The sequence below is a fragment of the Pituophis catenifer genome, unplaced genomic scaffold, assembly GCF_029215685.1.
Source record: "Pituophis catenifer annectens isolate HBS135680 unplaced genomic scaffold, rPitCat1.0.hap2 SCAF_3, whole genome shotgun sequence".
In the NCBI taxonomy this organism is placed as follows: domain Eukaryota; kingdom Metazoa; phylum Chordata; class Lepidosauria; order Squamata; family Colubridae; genus Pituophis; species Pituophis catenifer.
Genome location: NW_027256883.1, coordinates 51,648,329 through 51,665,133, shown reverse-complemented (window position 1 = coordinate 51,665,133; position 16,805 = coordinate 51,648,329). Strand labels below are relative to the sequence as shown.

The following is a 16,805-nucleotide window of genomic DNA, read 5'->3' as shown; positions in this document are numbered from 1 at the left end:
AAGCAGGATACAGACAAAGGGTAGGAATTAGCACAGAGGCAGCATATTTTATTGTGGTTTAATTTTCTGCAATTTCAAGGATTGAGAACATTTTTAAGTGAGCCATCCGGATAGATCCTATAATTAATTTGTAACGGGTTTACAAAAGTAGTTACATAAAGCAGTCTTCTAATTTTCAAAACATTCTGCTGCCATAAAGATTTGATAATTATGCAAATTTATAATAAGAAATGAATATAGCAACATGAAAGAATTACAATGGCGGCATCAGAGGTTTTGTGCCTTGCTTTTTTTTTTTTTTTTTTTTTTAAAGAAATGGCTATTTTATTAATTGAAACATCTTGTGTTACCTTTGCTATTTCCCACAACGTCATTCATACAAATTACTATATTGAATTCCAATTTTGAATATTGAAAACCAATTTAGGCAGCTATATTAGTACTTTAAAAAGTATGGAACAAATGAATGATTTAGTACCAGTTAATCAAGAAGGATATTTCAAATTACATAAGAATTTTGACATTGTCTAATATCTATGAATTTCAAATTCTGAATGAATTCATTAGAACTGTTTCTATTTTATAATAGATTTATTTGGTAATAATTGATTGAAATACTTGGTGTGGTGAGAATATTTTCTCATGCTCTCAACGTCAGTAAAACTTTAGATTATATAATAAAATGCTACTGCTAGTGATCCTGCTTACATGTAATATCAGCTTGGTAAACTTTTTAGCGTGAATGTTCTCATTGTTATCTGTAGTTCTGTCATTCTACAGTATATTGTAGCAGTATATAACCAGCATAACTGAAGTTTGCAAGCAGAAAAGGAAAAACAAAGAAAAAACTTGTACTCTGTTTTTCATTAAGAAGCAGTAATAACAGTAGAAAGTGAAATTGTAGAATAAACCCAGTATGATATGATAGGCTCTGCTTATACTTATGGACGTTATATTTTTATTTTATATGCATTTATTTACAGAGACAACGCTGACACTAATTTTTCAAATTATTGCTTTTTCTCATGTTGAAAAGATCTTTTGTGTCTTGACTAAATTATTAATGTCTATGCATGCATATTACCAGAAGTGACAAGTCTGAGTAATCCTTATTAATGTACTTATTTGTAGCAGAAACCATTAGATTGTGTAGCTCCTGGTATTCAGTGTTTTCTAATGGACATGGGTTTACTCTTATCATATTAATAAATTATAGACGTAACAATCCTGCATCTGAGGTCTCATTATGTCTTAAGAGCTTTTGAAATCCACAAAAGATGGGAGTAGTTTCGTAGTGTTATCAAAAGAATCAAAAGGCAGACTTATGCAATACATTATCAAATCTAGTACAAAATATAAAATACACTGTTTCGGTTGTATATGCGGTAATTGATCATATCAAAGCAAAAATGTCATTTTCATGCATGCTATTTCATTGTTATTTGGTGAAATGTCTGTTGGTGACTTCTAATTTTAACAACGTGCTGACTTGCTTAATGGCATTTGCCACATTAAAATAGAATTTTCTACTGCACATCACTCTTAATCTCTCAAATCCCCCCTCCCCAAACTTGATTTTTTTTTTTTTAAAAAAAAAGGAATTACTGATACCTACTATTCAACCAGAATAAAGCAACATATGTATTGTGTATTACATTACATGGTATTATAATATAATGAAGAGCTGTTACATTATATGGGCTATAAAATTTGGAATCTCCCAAATGCTTGTAGTAAAATAAGAACAAAAATGCTGGAGAATGCAGTCAGCTTTTCCCTTAGCAAATGGATACTTTCTTACATACCATTTTCCTCATGTCTATGAATACAATCTCTGTATTGGCATTGTGCATAGTGTTACTATGCATCATCTATTTGCATAGATATCTGAACAGGTGTGTGCTCTGTGGAGACAGATGAGGAATTAACGTTTTTCACAGTTAGGGAATCCATTTGCCTGATTTATGAATTGCCCTTCAGAAATTAAGGAATAACTTCAGTTCAGAAGACCATCCAAATTATATATTTTTAATTTTTATAATTAACATGTTCATACCATGGTATGTGGGTTGACGTACTGTTTCAGTAGTTTTACTTTGATCTCTAACTTTCTGTCTGTGTTATAAAAGGAAAGAAGGCAATATAAAAATAATAGGACACACTTGCCATATTCCTGAAAAACTTTGATGCTTGTGGAAATAGCAAATTGAGATTTAGTGATGGATTTAAAAGATAAACGGAGAAGAGATAGAACATAAGTGGTTAATTTGTTCTTAGCTAGGGAGAAAATAAGGGACTTGGACAACTTATAATTAAAAAGAAAAATATAAATACAGACCGTACCAAAAGCAGATACAGACTTCCGTATTTTATCAAACTCTGCTACAATGTTTGCAAGAACTGTGTCTGCAGTTTGACCTCATCCTGTCAGTTGCAGTAGGCAAAACATGCCAAATGAAATATTTAGATCCTGGTAGCTTTGAAGAATAAAGCTTTAATTTTGCTGTGTTTTACTAACTGCTGAAAACATGTCCTTTGCCAAAATTAATTGCCTAAAATAATTTTTAACTGTGGTTTTAATATAGGGCGTGTTAATATCGTGATGTAAGAAAGAATATATCTCAGTGTTAGGCAGTCCAATGCTGTTGTCTGTACCCATTTCATTATTTACATTTCTGTAAAATAATTACCCAGAAACATCCATAGATGAATTCATGTGTTCATGTGTTTACAAAGTTGAAAAGACGAAATGATTTTTAACTGTTATCAAAGATATGCAAAGCTTTCCCAGGAAAGGTGGTGCACAAAAAGGAGCATTTGTTGGTTGGTTGGTTGGTTGGTTGGTTTAGAGCTTGAAATAAAATGCTGCTAGCCCCAAATTGCATCCAGCTGTTTCAATTTAGCTGCAATTCAGTGGAACAAAATTAGAAAGTTTACTGTTCTCATCAAAACAGTTCTAGGTGTTTTGGTGATGGAAACTATGAGGTTCAGAACAGGCCACCTGGATTGGAAAACATCCGGATAGCCTCTAGACAGCAGCAAAGAGATCTAGAAAAATCTAAATTTTTTTCAGCTATCATGTAAAGAATTTTTTGCTGTCCATATGTAGAAGTCTTAGCCCTAGCATTCCTTGAATTCAGTGCAACAATCATTTCCCCCAGAGACATAGGTATTTTCATTAAAAGGAATGTAAGGAAAAAAATTAGTAGATGGCTTTATATTTTAGGTCTCTTACAGATCCTTTTCAATTTCCTTCTGGGCAGGAAGACACCCTGGCAAAAAATAATAACATTAATTCTAACCATTACTTTCAAAAAGTTCTAGCACAGAAGAACTGCTGTTCTAATTGTTTTGTACGCTCCTGTCCAATTTCACTTCAAAGTGTTGAGTCAGCTTTCACTGTTATTTTGAAAACTTTTCCAAATTACAGTATTTCCACAAGCACACACACAAATAACTACTTATTAAACTTTTCCATGTCCATGTAAACTTAAGCACGGACAATGTGGGAGAGTCTTCAAAGCAGCTATGCCAAGCATCCCAGATGACTCAGATGCCTATAATATTGAGGAGGGAAGTGTCTTGAATCCACAACCACAGCTATTTACTGTTCGTTTCTGAATAGACTTTGATAGGAAATATGATGTACTGATTTTATACGAAATGTTTTGGATTGTACTCTTGTTTAGAAGCATTAAGTAGCATTTTTAGGACTTCCTCTTATTTTTCTCCATAGTAACAATCCTGTGTGAGATAGTGAATAGATAGGTCTTTCAGCTGCTTTGACACTTTTAGTATCTTGCCCAAGTACTCTTATTATTGAGCTTGGTCCACCCTGATAGAAACAACCCTCATATCTTTCCCATGATGGATTTTTACAATTATAGCCACTGGTAAATGGGTTGTGTGTAGAAATTGCATTGCTGTCCTCTTTCTTTCTCCATAAGTCCTGTAAGTGTTCTGCTCAGTCAAGCGAGCAATATGCATTATGCACGCACACAAGGAACCTCAGCTTCTGAGCCTTCCTCTCAAATATCCCATTGCCTCTGGTGTTATCACCCACATGTGTCCTTCTCTAAATTCTGACTGGCCTTTGGGTATGGCAGGCAGCTCGCAAACATAGCACATGCACATTTTTCTTTTTCCTCTCACTCTTAATTTAGCTATGCAGTTTTCACGCCCATCCTGTTGCACTTGTTCTATCACTTAGTCCTTCGCCTAAGTGCATACCCTGCACTTTCTCACGGTTGTGCATTGGAGTTAAATATTTTCCTTTTTGTACATGTTGTGCTAGTACTACAACTTGTACTGCACCCTGCCTAATCTAGAAAGCTCCGTAAACTTAGGTGTGCAGCAGCTGAGTGCCACAGAAGGCTGAAGACTCAAGATGTACTTTAGCACTGCCCTGCCTCTCCCCAGACTACACTCATTCAGGCAGAAAGTCCGAAGCAAGACTGTATTTGCAATCTTGACTCCTTGTATAAAAGGAAAATCCTGGGTAGGTTAGACTGTTGAACTAACTTTAAAATTAATGCCAGTACAACTTCCCTGCATATCTCACATCTGAATAAAAGGAATTTGAAGATTCTCTAGCCAATTCATGCATTTCCCTCTTCAGGCAGATGGCTGAGATATATTCTTCAACAGCAGGAATACTTTGCAGAATCAGACATTCGATTTTCCTGAGATGTCAAAGATAATCATGAAAAATTATTGTGTATTTAATTGGGATTTTATATATATATATATATATATATATATATATATATATATATATATATATATATATATATATATATTTGAATTTTGCAATTCTGAACAAGCATTGAGGCGCTAGCAAATTAATTTCTAGCTAGTACTTTCAGTAACTGGAGTTAGGAACATCCTGCATTCAAAATAAATTACCCAGCCCTTGCTCAGATTGGCTCCATGTGAAGGAGGGTAGAGTTGGACGTAGTCACTATTTGCAAGTGATCCTAGTTTGGTGAACTATACATGTGATACTTGTAATAATGTTGTATAAATATTATTATATATAAATATTTTGTTAATCAACCTTTCTTGTATGCTTTTTGGATTGTTACAATTCTGAACCTCACGATTCTTCCTTTTATTGTAGGATAATCAACCATGACTACAGAATCTGGTTCAGACTCTGAATCCAAAGATCAGGATCAAGAGCAGAAAGAAACATCTGGTGAACAAGAAAAAGCAACCCAAGAACAGCAAGCGAAGGAAGAGCACCAGAATGCATTAGAACAATTTTCTAGCGTTGCAGCCCATAGCACTCCTGTAAAAAAGGAACAGGCAAGTTATTTAGGGAATTGCCTTTCCTCAGTATGGCACTAACCTATTGTGTTAGAGATTAGGATTATTATAGTGACAAGTGTTATACATAATAAATATTATAGCATGCATCATTTTGAGCTGGAGTAGCCTTCCATGAGAATTTTATAGAAATGATAGTTAAGCTCATTTGGAGAGTATTTTGCAGGGAGAGATAGCACATTGTCACTCACAGAAATCAAAATCGATTCTAGAAAGTATAACGAAACAAAGGCTCAGTGTTTTTTTTTTCTTTTAAGACTATTTTTATTAAAATTATATAATTACAATGAAGCATTTTTGTAAAAATGAGGCAAATTATGTTAGAAGTTTTTAAATTTATTTCAGTCACATATTTTGGGGGTAATGAGCCCAGTTGTCTGCCCTCCAAAATTGATCTTTTTCGGTCCATTGCTGTTATGAAAAGGAGAGTATCTCCAATATGTAACATAATTTTGATTTGTTGTTAGATTTTACTTGTATCTTTTGTTCCATTTTACTGGCGTGATTAAAGTAAAGTATTTGCTGAAATTAGTATGAATTTATTTTTCTTGATTAACATGTCACACAAATGCCAATGAGACTAAAGTTAGGTCTTAGTTCTCTGCAGTCATGGAAATTTACTCAGTCACTAGTGTCAGTATCAGTAACTGTCAGCAAAAAACATTTCACAGGAAGATGTGCTGTATATACTGCGTTGAGCTTCTGAATAAAGGACGGGGTATAAATCTAAATCCAAAGGATTGCTATACATATTTTTTTTACTAAAGACTAAAAGATGTGCAGTGAACTTAACCTCTACATGATCTGAAATAAATATATTGGCATGTCCAACTGTTTCATTCTACTTGGAGAGCTGTAAATTCACACAATTCCTGGGTTCCCACAGTACCCTGCAGAACCTATGCAGAGTTTCAGGAATGAAGGTCTTTTTGCTTGAGGGGGACATCATTCATGCTACATTCCAGGTTGAACGTAGACCAGCATATGTAGTGTGTGTGTGCACACGCATACACAGTAGGATGCTAATTGCTGAACACACACATTTTCGACACACACACACATATTTTCAGCAATTGGTATCCTACTGTCTGCAATGTTAATAGTTGATATATTAAAAACAGCCTTTAAACACTCAAATTTATAGCTAAAATATGTAAAATTATTCTGGATTAAGAACACAGAATTTTCAGAAGAAATTGTCACCAAGATTTAAACGTTTTCATTGTTGCTTCAAATTATTTTAATCAGAAAATGTTTGTTAGATATTGTTAATCCTTTGGCCAGATCTTCAGATTACATCCAAATCTCTCAAAAAGGGTCCAGTACCATTGAAAGAACATGAATATATAATGGATGTATTGTCTTTCTGTGGTAACCTTGTTGTAGGTAAACTTAATGAACAGATTGTCAGGACTCTGTAGGAAGATGAACTTCATGTGAAAATATTTTGCTGTATAAAACAACTCTTGGATAGCTTTGGTACCTGCTCGAAAAGTTCTTAATTTGTTCTTTTTGGTGTTGTTATTTTTGATGCACAGTAGAAATAAATGTAAGAATAAACCTGTGGCAGTCAAATCCAAAAAAGGGGGAAAATTTTTTCTCTTGCTTAGCTATTTGTAGATGTTGGTGTTTATGCTTGACATAAATGTTTCCTAGAATAGAAAAAATAGTTTTTTTTCTTATTTATTTTTAATATATTTTAACGGGGGAATATAATTCTTCTCTATATGGGCTGTATTATTCTAAGGGATTTTTGCACTTCTCTATATATTACACACTATATGATCTTACATCTGAAAGCAGATTAAAGTTTTTTCTGAATTTATTTTAATCCCATGGAAGCATGTTACAATGCCTGAGGCATTTGTAGAAACAGTGATGAAAGTCAGTAGTGTAGGTTGCAGGCCTATTTTGAGGTCATTTCAAACCAAAATAGGTATTCATTTTACTATCATTAAAAACAAATTAATTTATAAAGTTTTAACTTTTTAAATTATTTTTGTAGTTCCTCTGCTTTTAAATATGTTTGTTAGCTAGTGGTAGAAAAACCTAACATATATAAAGCCATTATTTAAAAAATGCTGCTGGTACTGAAAAGCAATTGCTTGGTATGGTAGCATATTTTGGGACTATTACAACATCTGAGATTTCAAAAAAAGGAACATTTTTAACAATCATTGCAATGTAGGATCTTTTTCTATTCAGGTTATTTGACTTTATTTTTAAACGAGTTACTATATTGCAGTTTCCTTTAGCACTTTCCTAAAAAAAAAAAAAAAAAGCTACACAACAGCAGAGTAGCAGTTTCATTAACCCAAAAAGCCTTCACAAATTACTGAAATAAGTGATTTATCTCTTTTCCAATACAATGTATATGCCTATTTTAAAATGGGTTCTGAATAGGCTTCTACAAAGGGATGCCTGCATGATAAAGCCTGCTCTGATTGCCCATTTTTATTCTGAAACTGGAATTGAATTTTCTTCTGTTTCTAGGCCACCGACAAAGAACTTGAAGTTGCTGCTGCAGTGGCAAAGCAGCTGGAATATCAGCAGTTTGAAGACGACAAACTCTCCCAAAAATCATCCTCGAGCAAACTCTCCCGCTCTCCTTTAAAGATTGTGAAAAAACCAAAAAGTATGCAGTGCAAAGTAATCCTACTGGATGGCTCCGAATATGGCTGTGAAGTAGAGGTAAAAATGTAAAAAGTGGAACTTCTAGAGATAGATTTATGCACATAATGTTAAGTTAGGTGATTTAGGTGTATACAATTGATGTGTGATTTCACTGAAATTTCCTTTTAAAAAATAAATAAAGAGAATGCCTCCCTAAATAAGGAAATATATATCGTATTTTTCAGACTATAAAACGCACTCCCCCCCCCCAAAAGTGGGTGGAAATTTCTGTGTGTCTTATAGAGTGAATATTGCGGTGGGGGGAAGGGGTTGGCGCAGCGCCGATCAGCTGTTCTAGGCGGTGGAGGTTGCCACCACCGCCTATTGCCACCACCTATTCGCTGTGAACGGGCCGCAGCGGTGGCAAATGGGCCACAGAGGCAGATTTTTTTTCTTGTTTTCCTCCTCTAAAGCTAATGTGCGTCTTATAGTCTGGAGCGTTTTATGGTCCGAAAAATACGGTACTCGATTCATCAGTGATACCAGTAGGAAAAAACAACAATAGTGGAAACTACAATAGAAAGGAGAAATACTCTCTTTCAAAGAGTCTTACATAATTATGCACTTGGTAGTTAAGATTTTCACTCAGAATATAATCTTTATAAATAAAAGGTAACAATAGCAACTCATTAGGATTCATTAGCTGTGTCTTTTTTGAAGGCTGCAGTATAAGGGCTTCTCTCGGTCATAAAGCTTTTAAAAAAATACATAATAATGCCTGACAATAGATTGTTTTGTACTCTATGTTTGGACTATTAGCTATAGATTTGGATAGTATATTCTCTTTCAAGAGGTTTGTCTGAGATGGGAGAGGCAATAAATTGATCAAAGAGCTGGAGCATTTTATTTGTAAGCAAAATTACTGTTCAGAACTCCTTAGCTTATGAAATAAGATATGATAGAAATTATATTCTTCAATAAATAAATCCTTGCAAGAACATTAGTTAAATTAATTGGCACTCGATTTGGAACAATCAATGCATAGTTGATTTGGGGAATTTGTTGTCACAAGGTAATAGGATTACTTTTTAAAAAAATCAATGGAGACCAAGGCCAAGAATAGTATAATGTCATAAGACTTCCAGATTTATACCCAACATTCTCCTGTGTTGTCTTGGTTGCTATGCCCCACTTCCACCAAGTGGCTCAACTTCTGGTCGCAGAAGTTAAGGAGCTGTCCAGCAGAACATGATTTGAGATGATCAAAATAGCAGGGAGCTGTCCAATGAAAACAAGGAAAACAAATATCTGAGATTGTACTTCCACTGTTCTACACTTTTATGTGTCTGGCTGTGCTGATCTGTCCATTCTAGATGGTCTTTCTTTAAGCCCTGATCTAGTACTACCAGAAAACATTTCTCAAGACAATAAGTCAAATCATTGCTTTTGTGCTGAGAGGTAGCTGAATCTTAAATTCTGCATTTCCTGTTAAATTTGCTGCCACCATTAATCCTGGAAGTAATTTTGATGGATCTCAGTCTGAGGAAAATCCCCATATATAAAAGAAATATAGCAATGTACCAAATCGGCATCATTTAGTTACATCTGAAGCTGAATAGATTCTTTAAAAAATATAATACTAGAACATTTGTCAATATTGTAGGCAACCTAGGCCTCCTTCTTTATGAAAGAAGAGAGGTGACCTTACTGCAATTGGGAGGTTTATATTCAAAAGGAACGTGTTTAACTTCTGTCATCTTGCGTGTATACTATACCCACAGTTTCTTCCTTAATATGTTTGGGATTACCTGTCTATCTCAGGATGCCAAATCAAAAAGTATTTCATATTGGATTGAGCTGGGGATTCTAAATTTTTCTATTTTATCTAAAGTAGCTGTTAACATCCCCCAACTATTATAGATTTTGTTTATTGTAGTTCATATCTGTGACATGATGTGTAGGAATTTGTCACAGTTTTCTGTCAGTAACATCTCCTTTGAATTCTTACAAATGCCTGCTTAAGTCATCAGTGATAGTATCTAATCATCTTGTCTCCTATCTAACTTTTTTTTTGTTTGATTGCCTTCAATTTTTCCAAGTAGAAGTATTTTCCAGTGACTTTTGCCTTCTCATTATCTGTCAAAAGAATTGAAGCCTTATCTTCATTATCAGTGCTTCCAGTAAACAGTTTTATTTCTTCTGGTAATGAATAATCTGTTCGCAACAATTTTCTGCAACATCAGTTTTTCTTTGCTCAGTCTTTTTTATGGTAAACTTCTCCTGCTATATGTTAGAACTTGGGAAACTATGGCATACTTGTGTTGTCAAGGTGACATCTCTGCACTTAATGTTTTGTCTATTTTAGAGCTATCGTTATTTTGGTCATAAGTGGTGGATGTTTATTTCATGGCTATAGTCATGCCTGTGAATTTTTGAGCCAATGAAGAGTTGCTACTGCAATGTATTTTCCATCTATTTGCATTTTATTATTATCCATATTAATATAAATCTTACAGTGAGCAGCGGTCAATATTTGTCCTTTCTTGTTTCACCCTTGGCAAAAAATTTCTTAATCTTCCTTGCTTCCAGTCTTCAAAGCATATCTGAAGTTGATATTTCTCCCAACAATTTTAATTCCAATTTTTATTTCTTCTAACCCTCATTATATGTGCTGCATATAAGCTAAATAAATAGGAGGACAGTTTACAATCTTAATACTCTATTTTTCATTTTTGAACCATTTATCTGTGCTGTATTTTGTTCCATCTGTTTGCTTTTTGGCAATCAAACAAATTCTTCTATAGGCTAATAAAATGGCATGGTACACTAATGTTTTTAAGCAAGTTTCTTTTGTTTGTGTTTCTTTGAGTGACTGTTGGCTCTTGGCGACTGCTTGGAAAAGTCCCTGCAGTTCTCTTAGCAAGATTTCAGATGTGGTTTGCCTAGAGCTGAGTGAATGACTGCCCAAAGACACCAGTTGACTTCATGCCTATGGCAAGACTAGAACTCAGTCTCCCAATTTCTATTCTGGTGCCTTAATCACTACCAGTGGTCTACTACATAGTCAATAACCTTTTATAATCAATAAAGCAGGAATCAAAATATTTGTGGAACTGTTTACTTTTCTCATTAAACGGTAGATTTCAACAGTCTGATATCAGGTCTTCTGACTCTTAAGAGCCTGTTTATATACTTGACAGTGCCATTCCATACATAGATGAAATCTGGATTGCCAAACCTTAAGCATTATTTTACTAGCATGTAAGGTAATTGTTCAGTAGTTAGATCGTTTTTTATCACTACCCTTCTTTCCTGCCTGCCTGCCTGCCTGCCATCTATCCATCCATCCATCCATCTTTTTTGGTCACATGGATCATTAGACCACCGCTACCTCCATACTTGCTTTGAAATTGTGTGTAGCCTTTTAATTGTATTATAAGATTTCAAACCTCCATAGGTAGATAGAGATAAAGAGATAGATAAGTGGATAGATGGATAGATGGATGGAGAAAGATAGAGAGAGATATAGATAATGGTATATACTGTATATAGACAATAAATATTGGATTGTGTTTTCTATATTTTTAAGTTACCCTGTCATGTTCTTTAAAGCATTTGAAAAAAAAGTGGTTTTTGTTTGACTTTTTAAAAGTGTATTTAAATGGACTGCTGTGATCTTAAAAAGGCAATTAACATACAAACATTATCAGCGCACAAAGAAGCACTTTTGTTGGAATTGATGGTTATTTGTCATTTGATGTTCTGAACATTCAACATAGCTTTTCCAGATTGAGTGTGTATTCAAAGAGGCTGGGATTGGTGTTCAATTATCATTGCTAGTCTCATTAAATCATTTTGGAGAATGAACTGAATATGCATGTTAGAAATTATTCATTTCAATTAATTCTAACCTTTTAAAAAGGCATGTAATTCTGTTTCCCATCTCGCTTATCCTGTGCTTCTTCCTATAAACACATGTAGAGTGCTCTATCAGCTGCTTGTGACTTTCTATGCTTTTTCCCTATACGCTACAAGAATAAAAGACTGCCTAGAAAACAGATTTGGAAACTCATTGGAAATGAGTGAAAGCTATCACAGAACTAGACTAAATTAAAGAAGATAAAGAAGCAGTGGTTTGTAATATGGAACGATGAGACCCAGGAAACAAATATTGATTTAGGATTGTAATAATTGCCCTTTGGATGGAAATGATGACGTCTAGGAACCTAGTGTCAATTCAATTCCAACACTTGAATTTATTTGACTTTTAAGCAAGCTAACAACCTGCATAGTGATCAAATGCTTTTTCTACTAAAAGCATATTCATAGCTATTCTTTTTACTGAGAACTACTCGGTGAAAATTAGAACGCTTAGAACAAGAGTTCTAATTTGATTTGATTTCAGAGTCAGTCTTATCACAATCACAGATTTAACAAGAATTGGTAGCCCTTTGTTGAATATTTGTTTGGCTGTTTGCTTAGCTTACTACTGGCTTTTTCAGATTGTTAGTCCAACAAATTGTTGCACTTCTTAATGATTGTTCCACTTAACTGCCGACTGTGCTTGTTTTGCACTGCAGTCACCTAATTCTTAACAGCTAAGCTTATCAGAGCATGACACAATAAATAATTCCCATCACAAAGAATATGGCAAATAATAAGCAACTTCTTAAGCTACTACTGTATGCTATGCATTTCTTACTACTTTCTTACTACAGTGTAGCTGCTCTTGATATAGAGAAATGAAGATGAAATATAACTGTTGCAATCCAAAGGAGAAAGTGTTCAGTTTTGCATCATTTCTATGCAGATTTATTTAAGGATATCTATTTGCATAGCTGTTCTCTCAGTTTGTAAATTACTATCCAGATTTGTGTTAATTACTATTGTAAAATAGGCATTTACATTTCATTATGTTCCTCTCGCTCTGTAATTTTCTATAGTAAGCTACTTGAGGGACCGTCTCATCCCACTGGGATTGGCAAGACATGCTGGCAGAGGAGGCATGCTGTGGGCCCCATCAGCCAGAGTATTCTGGCTGGCAGAGTCCAGGAGAAGAGCATTTCTGCTGTTGTGCCTGGCCTTTGGAAAATCTCCCCCGCCCCCAGGGGTGCTATTCAGCAGGTTCTGGAGAACCAGTAGCGTAAATTTTGAGTAGTTCGGACTACCGGCAAATCCCACCTCTGGCTGGCCCCAGAGTGGGGTTGGAATGGAGATTTTGCAGTATCTTTCCCCTGCCACGCCCACCAAGCCATGCCCACAGAACCAGTAGCAAAAAAATTTGAATTCTACCACTGCCTCCCCCCCCAAAAGTGAGGTTGGCTTCAATCCTCCTGACCTTCCACAAGAGCTTAAAGACCTGTCTCTCCCAGTTAAGAATTATTATCATAGACTTTTGAATTTAATTTCAAGTTCATTCAGAGGCTTTAAATGAAATTATGAATTGCAAAACTACTCTAAGTTTCTGCAGTCTCTCAAACACGTCTGTAATACTGTTCCTTTAGTTTTATTGAAAATTAATGTGGTTTTCCAAGGGAACTTAATGTTTCAGGAATGAGTCAGCATATTTCTCAGAATGTCAAGAGAGAAATGAGCATGAAAAAATATCTGAACGAAATTGTTAGTTATAAAAATTAAAATTCATATCAGTTTTATTTTTTTAAAGTATGGTAAAGAGCATCTGTTAAAAATGCTAGTTGTGGTGATAAGAACAAATATATTCACTAAGCAACAAGCCATGATCTTTTAAAAGGTAATAATTGCATAATGAAAGAGAGTGAAGTAATGAAATATTCCTATAAATATTGTTGATATTCCTTTATTGGGAATCTAATGTCTGAAGCTTTATTCCAAATAATAGTCATTACCATTGCATTAAATAACATTTCAGTGGACATTGTGAATCCTAAATTTCATTGAAAAATGAATTACTTTTGTATCTTTGGCAACTTACTCTTATTTGTACCCACTTACATATATTTAGACAAATAGAAGTAAAAATTACTTGTAGGAATCTAAATATTTCCGTGAAAAGAGACAAAGGGAAAGGTCAAGGAGGTTTGGGTATTACAATGGAAGAGTTTTAATGCAAGCAAAGAGATTACCATTCAAAGAAAAGCTTATGTACTGAAAAGAAACTCAAATGGTTGAAGAGAGAAAAAGTTTGTAGTGTTAGAAAGAGGCTGCAGGAATAGTATAATACAGACTGCTAGGAAAATGGAAAATAATTCAGTGATATGATGTCTCAATTGTTACATTAAGGTCTAACAATATGTCTCTTCTCTGTTGTCACTTGAAGTGATTACTGAAAACCAGGGTTTTCTTTGGATAATTCGGACAGCAAACAAGATAAAAGTTTCCTGTGGGACCTATAGGCTTCAAAATTACTTGGTTTCAGGGTATGGGATAATTAATGCCCATCCATACAGAGAGAAAAAGTCATGAGACAAAGTTGTTTTTAGACAAGATAAGCAAGAAGGTTGGGTTTTTTTAGTGAGAACTTAACAAAAAGGATTATAAGCAGAGGTGAAATGCTCCCGGTTCGGACCGGATCACCCAATCCGGTAGCAATGGAGCGGGTGGTTCAGAGAACCGGTAGCAAAAATCCCTGCCCCCCCCCCCCCATGCCCAGCTGAGCCGCACAATCATCAGAGGCTTTTTTTTTTTTTTTTTTACTTTTAAAAGCATTTCTTCTACAACCTCTTCGGCCGAAAAAATGCTTTTAAAAGTAAAAAAAAAAAAGCCTTTGATGATCGCGCGGCTCAGCTGGGATCATCAAAGGCTTTTAAAAGAAAAAAAATCCTTTTTTTCTTTTAAATGCCTCTGACGATCCAAGCCTGATCGGCAGAGACTTTTTCTTTTAAATGCCTCTAACGATCAGGCAACTCCGCTTGGATCATCAGAGACATTTAAAAGAAAAAAACGGTTTTTTTCTTTTAAATGCCTCTGACGATCCAACCTGAGTTGCTTGATCGTTAGAGGCATTTAAAAGAAAAAAAGTCTCTGCCGATCAGGTAACTCAGCTTGGATCATCAGAGGCATTTAAAAGCATTTTTTTACAACCTCTTCACAGAAAAAATGGTTTTAAAAGTAAAAAAAAATGGCCTCGCCCACCCAGTGACATTACCACCACCACCACCAAGCCACGCCCACAGAACCGGTAGTAACAAATTTTAGATTTCACCACTGATTATAAGTATACCATAAAAGAACAACAAAAAAAATAATCCACAGTATAGCAATCAATTATCTTTATATGTCAACATATAAATCTAAGCATTACATTTCAGAAAATTCCCACACCAATAAATGTATAGTCTTACTCACGTTAGAGCACATCGGGACTGGACAGATGTTGAGGAAAATATTATATTCTGTTTGTGGTTGTTTGTTCTTATTTAGAGGTTGCATTTTTCATGGGTGGATTTATGGCATATAGGTACTTAAGGAAATTTACTCAAGAGAAAACTGTAAAACATCTTTGGGGTATTACAATAGAAAGTTTGCCTAAATTGGGTTTTTTTTCAACTTTTGCCTTGAGCCTCTTGGTTACCTCCAGCTCTTATACCTGAGTCTGCTATCTATGTTTCATGACTATTATGGCTTTGGCCTTTTAACAGTTCATTCATTTATCAGCAATTTAATAAGAGTTGTAAGTAATTCTCAGAGACAGTCTGAATCATAGGATCATAGAGACCTTCGAGGTCTTCTAGTCCAGCCTCTTGCTTTCATACTATCTCGGACAAATGGAAACCTCCAACAATTGAAAGCTTCAGGATGGAGGACCAATAACTCAGAGAAGCAAGCTGTTCCACTTCTTAACAGTTCTCAATGTCAAGAAACTCCTCCTTAATTTCTAGGTTGCATCTCGCTATGACAAACTTCCTCCCATTGCTTCTTGTCCTACCCTCAGATGCTATGGAAAATAAATTAACACCGTCTTCCCTGTGGCAGCCCTTCATGTCTTAGAACACTGTTATTATGTCTTCCCTCACTCTTATTTTCGTTAAGCTAAAACAGAGTTGCATTATAGGACAGCATAATGGGCAGCATAAAAATTTAATGAAACAAATAAAACTACCATATTTTTCGGAGTATAAGACGTACCTTTTTCCCCCCTAAAAGGGGATGAAAATTTAGGTGCGGCTTATACACCGAATGTAGCCCCGCCCACTCACTGGCCCCCACCCTTTGGCCTCTGCCTCGCAGCAGTTACCTCCTTGCAAGCAAACAGCAAGAAAAAACAGTTCCTTTCAGCTTCAGCACAGGCTAATTAGCACAAGTTGATTGGATCGGCCTCCTGACTCTCAGCTGATTTGCTCTCAGCTGTTTTCAGGGCTCTGCTGCTTGCTGCAAAGAGGTAAACTGCTGGAGCAGTCACAATACATTTGATAATGCAAGTTTGACATCCCTGTTCTAGAGCATGGAGCCTGTTGGTCCACTGAGGAACCTTTAAAATATAATGGTATTTTACAGTTAATGTCAAATCATGCTTGAACTATAGGAATGCAATTTATATGGGACTACCCGTGAATAGTATTTGAGCATTTGGAAGCTGCAACTGGTGTAGAATGTGGCAGCACAGGCAGTTCTTGGGACTCCCAAGATGGTCCATGTTATACAAATATTCTGTGAGTTGCACTGACTGCTGGTTCCAGGTAAAATTCAAGGTGTGTAGTTTATCATCTTTAAAGTCCTTTCATGACATGGGTCCAGGCTATCTTGAGGAACTGTCTTACCCCTATGGGATTGGCCTGCTCTACCCACACCAGCAGAAGGGACATGCTACGGACCCTGTCAGTTAAGGAAGATGAAGAGCCTTTTCTGCCATGGCTCCTGCCCTTTGGAACTCAGAGTTCCATCCT

At 35.4% G+C, this 16,805-nt stretch overlaps 1 protein-coding gene across 11 annotated transcripts in view; it reads left to right on the top strand.

Moving 5' to 3' along the window:
• Positions 1-16,805, top strand: part of EPB41L3 (erythrocyte membrane protein band 4.1 like 3) — a 188,713-nt gene that overhangs the window by 125,628 nt on the left and 46,280 nt on the right. For 9 of the 11 annotated variants that reach the window (XM_070940610.1, XM_070940608.1, XM_070940618.1 and 6 more), the window contains exons 2-3: positions 5,120-5,307; positions 7,822-8,019. In XM_070940610.1, coding sequence (XP_070796711.1) covers positions 5,131-5,307; positions 7,822-8,019 — 375 coding nt within the window. In that variant the 5' untranslated portion in view covers positions 5,120-5,130. The remainder of the gene's footprint in view (positions 1-5,119; positions 5,308-7,821; positions 8,020-16,805) is intronic. The other 2 variants (XM_070940614.1, XM_070940613.1) reach the window with 1 other exon arrangement.